General features: G+C 35.8%; 3 protein-coding genes across 3 annotated transcripts in view; all 3 read right to left on the bottom strand.

The window, feature by feature from the left end:
• Nucleotides 1–1,938, bottom strand: part of LOC119684976 — a 4,363-nt gene extending 2,425 nt beyond the window's left edge. The window contains exons 1-2 of the mRNA XM_038099140.1: nucleotides 980–1,938; nucleotides 12–904 (exon numbers count right to left, since the gene is read on the bottom strand). Coding sequence (XP_037955068.1) covers nucleotides 12–904; nucleotides 980–1,938 — 1,852 coding nt within the window. The remainder of the gene's footprint in view (nucleotides 1–11; nucleotides 905–979) is intronic.
• A 3,841-nt stretch (nucleotides 1,939–5,779) lies between these two features.
• Nucleotides 5,780–7,213, bottom strand: LOC119684967. The gene has a single exon (XM_038099130.1). The coding sequence runs from the start codon at nucleotides 7,211–7,213 to the stop codon at nucleotides 5,780–5,782; it is 1,434 nt and encodes a 477-aa protein (XP_037955058.1).
• Nucleotides 7,214–8,066: 853 nt separating this feature from the next.
• On the bottom strand, nucleotides 8,067–9,692 carry LOC119684956. The gene has a single exon (XM_038099121.1). The coding sequence runs from the start codon at nucleotides 9,690–9,692 to the stop codon at nucleotides 8,067–8,069; it is 1,626 nt and encodes a 541-aa protein (XP_037955049.1).
• Nucleotides 9,693–10,116: the final 424 nt, after the last annotated feature.

Genomic DNA, 10,116 nt, shown 5'->3' with positions numbered 1-10,116 from the left:
AAGCGAGTCACCTTGCTTCACTCCACTTTTAATTTCAAAGGCATCTGTTAGACTGTCTTGCACTATCACTTTTCCAGTTGTATTGCACAATGTAATCATTATTAGTTTTATGAGCTTCTGATTGATCCCGAGTGATTGTAGAGCTTCCTGTATCATTTTTCTATCGATGCTGTCAAATGCTTGTTTGAAGTCGATGAAAAGGATATGCACTACTGCATTGAACTCATAACTCATTTCCAAGTTCTGTTTAAGCAGGAATATTTGATCGGTCGTTGAACGATTCGGTCTGAAGCCCCCTTGGTATTCACCTAAGATTTCCTCCGCTGCATTCTTTAGTCGCTTGTTTAAAATGCATGTAAAAATTTTGTAACATGAGCTTAACAACGTTATGCCTCGGTAGTTATTACAATCTAGTTTGTCACCTTTTTTGTGCAGTGGTACTACTACGCCAGTGAGCCACGCTTCCGGCAGCCTTTCTTCAGCCCAGACACGCTTGATTAATGTAAACAGCTCTATTTTTGCGCTTTCTCCGCAATGTTTAATGAGCTCTGCTGATATACTATCTTCACCGGGTGATTTTCCGTTTTTCATTTGCTTTATGGCTTCTGTAAATTCCTCAAGGCTGGGTTCAGGTTCTTGTTCTGTACTTGTAGCTAAGTCTGTTAAGGATAGGTTATTACTTTCCGAAACAATGTTGAAAAGTTCTTGAAAATGTTCCTGCCATCTTTTGATAATGCCCTCTTTTTCTACTAGTAGTTCCCCATCTTTGTCTTTACACATGTTGATTCGCGCTTGAAAACCCTTTGTTTGATGCTTGATGTTGTGGAAGAAACCTTTAGCATTTCGATCTGCAAAATCTCTATTGATGTTTAGGATTTCTCTATTGACGGCTTCTTTTTTTTTTCTTTTGCATATTATATTTGCTATTTTTCGTTTGTTTTTGTAGTTGTTTTGATTATTAGTGCTGTTGTCATTTAACATTTGCTCCCTGGCTACATTCTTAGCTTCCACTGCGACTGCACAGTCGTTATCAAACCAATTGTTGCGTCTACGATTTCTTTTCACACCAACGGTTTCTTCTGCTGCTTTTGTGATTGAATTTGCAAAAACTTTCCAATGCTCGTTTATATTGGTATAGTTCGTGATATGTCTAAGTGATTCGTTTACTCTCTGCTCATATTGATGGACCGTTTCGCTATCATGTAACTTGTCAACGTCCCATTTTTTCCTTCTAGATCCGTAATTTCTACGCACGCCCTTTAGACTTTGTCTTACTGTGGCTTTTACCAGAAAATGGTCGCTATCGACATTCGCACTTCTACAGCTACGAACATCAAGGATAAACGATTTCTTAATATGGTCTATAAGAACATGATCTATTTGGTTGGCTGTTGTTGAGCCTGGTAGCTGCCATGTCCCCTTATGTATGTTTTTGTGTGGAAAATGCGTGCTGCTAATGTACATACCGGAGCCAGTTGCGAGCTGACACAACCGTTTACCATTGTCTGATGACACGGTGTGTAGTGAGTGTAAGCCAGCTACATTAGAAATGTATTGCTCTCTTCCAATTTTTGCATTGAAGTCTCCAAGTAATATTTTTGTATCATGTGATGGAATTTTGCACAATGTCTCGTCTAAGTCTGTATAAAAGGTCTCTTTAGCGATATCATCTGCGTCTTCTGTTGGAGCATAGGCATTTATCAGCGTAAATTTGCTAAACATTCCTTTAAGGGAGATTACACATATTCTGTCATTTATTGGTCTGAAGCCCAAAAACGATTTTTCCACTCGTTTGTTGAGCAGAAATCCAGTCCCCGACCTACCAGACCTTTCAGCGTTACCACTAAAACGGAATTTTGTACCGTTGCATTCAATTTCACCACATCCTTCCCACCGTACTTCTTGGACCGCTAGCACGTCAACGTTGTACTTTTCCATTTGCTTAATTGTTTCTTGTAGTGCTCCTGCTCTCAGCAGCGTACGTACGTTCCATGTTCCCAGAATTATATCACGCTTCCGTTTTTTTTGACTTGTTTTATGTTTTTTGTTTGGTTGATGATGAGTCACAATATGTTTGACGAGGCGGGTTGTGAACCCAACGCTCAACCCTTTTGGCCCAGGGAGAGGACTGCACGATTTGTTTGTTCTCTGCTAGTATCCGATTTTCTTTTTCTTCTGTTCAAGTGTTTTGAGATACACGGGACAGTTTTTGTCAAGCACTGCATGATTTTCGTCAAGGCCCAAGCCTAGCTTCTCATTTGCACGTATACAATTTATGCATTTGTTAACCGGCTCCTCATTGCAATCGCGAGTGCGATGTCTTTGATGGCATTTACGGCAACATTCGTCGTACCTGCAGTAAGGCGCTCTATGGTTGAAGCCCTGGCACTTGTAACATATCATTAAATCCGTTCCATCGTAAATTTTACACTTTTCCCAGCCAATGTTTAGCTTTTCTGCTTCCATAGCTTTTGTAAAAGTATTCGAGTCCGTTTCAAATATTGCGTTGTAAAATACTTTATTATCTCGTTTTATTTCGTACATTTTTGCTAGTTTTAGTTCACAATCAGAGAGGCACTGATTTTGTTTTCGCAATTTTTCGATAATTTCCTGTTCGTTATATTTAAAACTGATTCTGGAGATAGTAAATCGTGGCTTAATAGAGTTTGGAACTTTTACTTCATAATTCTCGCTCATAGCGCCTTCTACAGCACATTTTATTTTTTCACGCTCGGAATCACTTTCTGCCTCAATAACAATGGTGCCGTTGTTTCTTTCGTAGATGTTAGCGATTTTCAAATTTTCCGGGTTTATCTTGTTGTTTAGGTCTTGCTTTGTTTTTGCAATATTTTGTTTGGATTTAGGTTTGATCACGAGAGGCACTTCTTTTCTGAATTCTGGCACTTTTTCTACCCTTTTGGGTTTGTTTGCTTTTAGTGCTTCGGCATATGAAGCTTGCTTTGAACTGTGCGGCTGTAAAGCGTTACTTTGGATTTCCTTTAGCTCTTCACAAATTTTTTGTTTTGCTTATTATTGCTTTCGATTTCATCGCGCACTTTCTCGTTATGGGTTTTTATCGTTTCTGCAATTTCACGAAATTTTTTAACTTCTATGGCACCCTCTTCACATACCCGTTTCACTTCTTTCATATTTTCCAAACGCTGGCTGAATTTTTTTTCGACTGCTGTTAGCAAGAGTTTTAGCTCATTTTCGCTTTTTTGCTGGGCTTGCATTAAGCTGTCATGACTTTTAGCTAGTGCTGTTTCGAAATGGTTTTTGTATTCGCCCAGTTGTTCACAGAAGCGTTGACCATCCTTTGCCATTGTTCGTTGCATTTTTTCAAGCACTTCATCGATGTTGTGGATGAGTGTAAAGCAGTCATCGCACATAAATCTTACAAAGGGCCTATCCAAAACTCCTTCCGCGTAATCGTCTAAGCCACTACATTTAACCGTGCGGTGGAATCGTTTTTGGCATGCCCCTTGACATATTATGAAGCTATCATTGCGAAGCGACTTATTACATTTCGAGCAATCCATATTGTCGCGCCGAACTCGCGACCGAAAATAAGAACGCTAAAAACGTACCAAACCGCACGAGTCTGATTAACTGATCCTTAGTTTTCACTAAGAATCAACTATACATATAAGTATATATAAATATTAGTTAATATATAAAAATTAATATGAAATGATGTTAATTTATAGTTTATGCGCCCTTTCGCTTATTTATTTAATTTAATTATTTAGCAAAAATTTAGAAAAAAAATTATTTAGCAAAAATTTATTACACTATTACACAATAACACGTATTAGTGTTGTTTTTTTTTTTATCGATGTGCAACACTGTTTTTCTTATATTATTTTCGAGCTTTTGGGCTTCAAGTGCTGTCTCTATCAGCTGTTTTAAGTGAATGTGATGGAAGATGGAAAAACAAATTTATCAAACTGATTTTGCAAATTAAATTTACTTTGCTAGAATACACAGTGATTTAAATTTACAAAAATTTCACTTTTCATATATATTATATTATATTAAAATAACTCACAAGTAATACCCCGCATCTGCATCGGTGACACACGGAATACATCTGAAATTACTATTGCAATTAACAAAAAAAAGTATTTAAATAAGTGAAAAATATACACACCTTATTCATTCACTATTAATATATTTATTTATTTTTTGTTTTATTAATTTTTTTTATTATTTATTAATAAATAAATATAAATAACAAACCACAAACACCGGCACTATATAAAAAAAACACGTTTGTAAACAAGAGAAGAAACGTCAAAGCATGAAAGCTTTGGTTGAACTAAATACAAAGCACGGCGAATTCAAGAATGCACGAAAACACAAACCACAGAAGTTACACCCAGGCAAACAATAGTATCAAAAGACAACAAGTATCAAAAATACCAACGTCAAATGTACCGATGCGCTACAGGAAAAGCTTCGGTCGGTTGAGTATAAATAAACGCGCATTGTACAAGCAAGGGCACTTGTTGGGAAACTCTCAAAGGTATTAATGCGTCTTCGTGAAACAAGTCAGTAGAACTATAGCGTCAAGGTAGTACATACGTTTTGACTACTAGTCTTGTATAGCGTCAAGGTAGTACATACGTCTTGATGAGTAGATTGTATATGTAGTCTTATATGTAAATAAAGCCAAGGTAGTCATGATACATCTCGACTAGTAGGATTTTCTGTAGATTTGAGTTAGGGTAGTAATACGTCCTAACATTAATGAATGCTAACCAAGGCTGTAACCCAACATAACACTTCTAATCTCTAGTTAACGATGTCTTCTGACAAAACACCAAGATTAGCACGAGTAGTGTTGTCTGACAGCAACATTTCAGGGACGTGGAAACAACAATCGGAACAATCATCGAAGCACAATTATTCCAAATAATCGTAGTCATCAAATTAGCAAACCAGCATTATATTATAATTATATTAGATTGTAAAACCTTATTTTATTTTAAATTTTCCTAAAAAAATAATTGAATTACTATATCACATTGTCTTTGACTTCTAAAATAAAAATTCTATTGCAACGACCCCTGGACGACGGCTGAGTATATCTCAGCATCATCAGCGACAGAAAGTGTGTCGTTACAATTGCCGCCCGGGCAGGGACCTGGTTGGTCAATCTCAAAAGTCAAGACAATAATAAGAGAATATAGTTTATAATTTAAGGAATATTAAAGCGCTAATCATATCAAGGAATCATGGCGGCAAGGACCTTATTAAAAATTTATCCCGTAGTAAAAATTTAATACTCATTGAATGTTTGTAAGACACTGAATTTATTTTTAAAAATGAACTGCTTATATAGTAACTTAAAATCTATCCTTATCACTAAATGCATGATATTGGTTTATCTCTCAAATTAAAGATACAAAATATTTGATCATAAAATAAACAAAGAAAATATTCTATCCTAAATATACAAGTAATTTGAGCATGTATAAATAAGCAATTTGAGCAGAAAAGAAAATACTCTATCCTAAATAATCAAGTAATTGTTATCTTCTTGTGCGTTGGTGGTATTTTGCTTACATGAATGATAAGCAATTTAAACAACCACCACTGCTAATGTGCACGGATTTCTTATCCTAAATACATTAAAAAAACCAATTTTATCATGCCTAAATAAAAAATAGCTAAATAGTAAAGGCCGCAGAGTTTTCCTTAAGATAAGAATGTTGAGAAAATTTATTTAAATTTGAACATTCTGCGGCCCGCCAAAGTGTAATAAAATATTTTAGTACTAGGTTTCTTGTGGTCGACGAATAATAATCACATTCGCCTTCCCCTTTAACAAACATTTTCTTATAAAGTAAACTAGGATAATCATGATAAATATACATAAAATACTTAATGATATGTGTCCAGTTGCGTGATGGAAGTGTAAACCTTTCAGGGTCCAATCTTCTGCTTGGATGCGGTGAATCTGTTGCTTAATCTTAATGATGTCTTCTTTATGATCGATTAAGTGTGAATTTAATGGCTTCAATAGATCAGCTGATGTATCTTGCATATGTTTTATCAATTGTATACCAAAATCCCCTTGAGTTGATACATTGTTATGATTGCTTGCTGGTATTTGCGTCTTTCCAATTTGGCCAGAGCACCCTGATTGCAGTATCAACAGACCCTGCTGTGGAAGTGAAAACGGGTCTTGATGCTTCTGGTCACAAAATACGTGTAAAGTAGCGTTTAATGATGCCCTAAAAATCCATTGCCGACGATTATTTAGATTTACCCACATATGTTTGTTACTGGCCTCTACAAACTGGCATACAATCTTCTTATGTGGTTTCAAAGGAGATACTTCGCAGGAGTTATCGTTTGCATCTTGCCATGCCCAAGTCTCATCACATAGGTATTGTCGGTCAGATATGGTTTTACATTGACGCCACTCCAATTCAGACGTTAAATGGTAAACATCACTCTCGTGACTGTAGACTAGGTAAGGTTGAGCTATGGACGCCACTACGTTCGTATCGCCATGTTTGACCGGAACTGGAACTACCTTAAAAATGTTGGAAAATTTTATTGTAATCAGAGGAATTTGTATTTTGATAACTAGCTTGCTGTTCACAATTATTGCCTCTCCTGTTAGAAGACGGATAATTGTGGCAATTTGATTGGATGTATCACCAGGTAATTGCATCTTCTCTGGTAGCCATGCTTTTATTTTTGCAATTTCCAAGCTAAGTTGTTCCGGTCTTAACAGAACTGAACTAATTTTTCCATGATTAACATCTATTAGTAGCCTTAGCACTTGAAATTGAATCTTTTCTATTTCTTGTAGTTGAGCCTCCATTTGATTTGCGACTGCCATAAATTTAATGAACTCTTTATAGATAAAATATTGTTCATTTGTGATCTCGATCATGTTGTCAACCTTTTCCTGAATTTGCTTATAACCTTCGTTTACTTCGTTGGTAGTTTTCTGTAAAACATTTATCGTAGCATTAACCAATGAGGTTTGATTGCGAAGCAGGTTTTCAATCTTGAATTGATTGCTTAAAAGATTTCTCATGTCGTGTTCTAATTCTTTACGATCGTCATTGTCCATTAATCCAAACAGTAGGTGGTATATGGAACCAACAGCATTTAAAGATCTCTTGATACGATTATTGTCTTTTAAGCCAAATAACTTATTATTGGATTTTACTTCGGCAATTTTATGTTTCATTCTTATCATAGTTTCTTCACAATGATATCTAAACTCTCCAAGTCTACCACATATCTGCCAACTACGCTCAATTAAATCTGTTAGCTGCGAAACTGATGCTATATGTCGTTAAATCGTAATAGACCACCATGTTCCATTTTGAAGATGTAACATCCATTTTACCTAAGTGATCTAAATAAACCGTTGTTCCTTCATTAAATGGAGATATTATTGTTTTTGTTGTGTTTTGTACCGCTGCTACTTGACCAAACACTAACAAGAACATTGCTAGAAATACTTTGGAGATGTTCATTTCTGGTTTCTTAGATGCTCCCTTTAACTTAGAACCGATATCTGGATCATGATAAACATCTAAAGGACATATTTTTTATTACCGGTCTTTTTACAATGGCATCTTGCATCTTAACTGTAACAACTCGAGTTTTGTCATCCGTACCATTATGTGTTTCAATAATTTTACCCAAAGGCCATCTAGCTGGTGATGTGTTTTCATCTTTGATAAGAACTACCTGATCCTCTTTTATATTTGGGCCAGAATGCTTCCACTTGCGACGATGTTGAAGACTTGCAAGATATTCATTTTTCCATTTATTCCAGAAATCACCTTTTATTTTCTGAATTATTTTCCACCGATTAAGAGAATCAATTGATTTTGAACAACTTTCCTCTGGAATATCAATTAAAGGTCTTCCAACTAGGAAATGGCCGGGAGTTAAAACATCAGTATTCTCTGTATCATCTCGTACTTTACATAACGGTCTAGAATTTAACACTGCTTCCACTTGAATTAACAGTGTCGACATTTCTTCATAAGTTAATTTCACTTCACCAATGACTCGTCTTAAATGATGTTTCATCGACTTGACTGCAGCCTCCCAGATTCCTCCAAAGGGGGAATAAAATGCCATGTAATTTTTTCCGCTGCCATCGTCCCAGCAAGTGATGAAAGTTTTCTAATAGTTTTTTCATATTCATCATCTATTTTCTTAGCAGCACCGACAAAATTTGTATCATTATCTGAATATAAATGCGAACTTTTGCCTCTTCTACCGAAAAATCTTCTAAGAGCAGCCAGAAACGCATCTGTTGACAGGTCACTTACAGCTTCTAAATGGATTGCTTTCGTAGCCATACAAATGAAAACGGCTATATAACCTTTATATGATTTCTGACCTCTTCCTTTTGATACTCTCATTTGTACGGGGCCTGCATAATATATTCCTGCATGCTCAAATGGCTTCGATATTGACACTCTGTTTTCCGGTAGGTTCCCCATTAACTGTGTAGCGGTTTCACGCCTATATCGTATACATCTAACACAGCTTCGAACATACCTTTTAATAATATTTCTAGCATTAATTATCCAATATTGCCGCCTCAACATATTTTCCATTAGTTTTATACCGCCATGTAGTGTATTTTTATGATAATCATCAACTATTAGCATCGTTAAGTGACATTTTGGTAATAGTATTGGATGTTTTCTAGCAAAAGAGAATGGAGAATTTTCTAACCGGCCTCCGACTCGCAGTATTTCATTTTTATCCAGAAACGGGTAAAGACTACAAATTTTATAACCAGATGGAAGTTCTCTTCTGTTTTTGATCAAATTGATTTCTTTTGTGAAATATAAATGTTGAGTATGCCGTATTATAATATTTTCTGCCTCCCTTAATTCTTCTACTGTCAACCACACAGGAAACTTCTCCTTTTTTAGCTTTCTGATGAATCTGCTTATATATGCAATGACGTATAATAATTTCCTATAATTGGAATACCGATCTATTATATCGTTGATTATGTTCTGTGAAGAGTTTATATTATTTGTTCCACAAAGAACAGATTCAGTTGCTGTTGGCCAGTTTGATTCATCTTTTAACCATGTAGGACCATTCCACCATAAACTATGTGCTGCAAGTTTTTCTGGTTTCAAGCCCCTTGAAGCCACATCCGCTGGATTGTCTTCTGACCTAACATGATTCCACGTTGCCGAAGGCATGCATTGCTTGATTTCTCTTACACGAGTCCCAATAAATTTATCTTTAGTTTTATTTTCGTTCTTGATCCATGATAATGCTATTGTTGAATCGCTCCAAGCATATATTTTGACTTCTCTGTTTATAACTTCTTTAATGCTTTTCATAAGTTTTCCTAACAGATGAGCCTCACATAACTCCAGCTTGGGTAATGTCTTTTTGTTTTTTATCGGATTTACTTTAGACTTTGCTGCTAGCATAGTAATAGCATTAGAAGTTTTAGCATAAACTACTGCTGCATAAGTCTTCTCTGAAGCGTCCGCAAATCCATGAAGCTCTAAACTTGTGTCAGCTAAAGTTGATATCCATCTAGGAATTTTTATATCTTTAATAGTCGAAATCCTTGAAACAATCGCATTCCATTCGTGAGATAATTTAATGTCTAACTTCGTATCCCACGTCAAGTTCATAAGCCATAATTTTTGTATAAATAATTTCGCCATTGTTGTTGTTGGTGTCAACCACCCAGTGGATCATAGATTCGAGCCAATATAGACAGTGCTTTGCGTTTAGTTATGTTAGTACTATCTACTGACTCGATGTAAAAGGTAAAATTATCTGATTTCGGCACCCATTGTATACCGAGCGTCTTAACAGCTTCTCCGTCTTCTACTTTAATAATATAACTGTCTCCAGAGTCCGAAATTTCACCTAAAATTCCCTTTTCGTTTGCCATCCATTTTCGCAAATGAAATCCAAACTTTTCTAGCTGCCGACTGATTTCAAATTGAATGTTTACACATTCTTTTATGGAGTCCGCACCTGTCATCAAATCGTCCATATAGAAATCATTTTTTATTACCTGATATAACTTTGAGTTTTTATCTGCACAATCATAAGCAACTTCTAGTAGAGCTCTTTTTGCCA

The sequence above is a fragment of the Teleopsis dalmanni genome, chromosome 1 (genome assembly GCF_002237135.1).
Source record: "Teleopsis dalmanni isolate 2A chromosome 1, ASM223713v2, whole genome shotgun sequence".
Lineage (NCBI taxonomy): Eukaryota > Metazoa > Arthropoda > Insecta > Diptera > Diopsidae > Teleopsis > Teleopsis dalmanni.
This window is presented reverse-complemented; position numbering and strand designations above follow the sequence as displayed.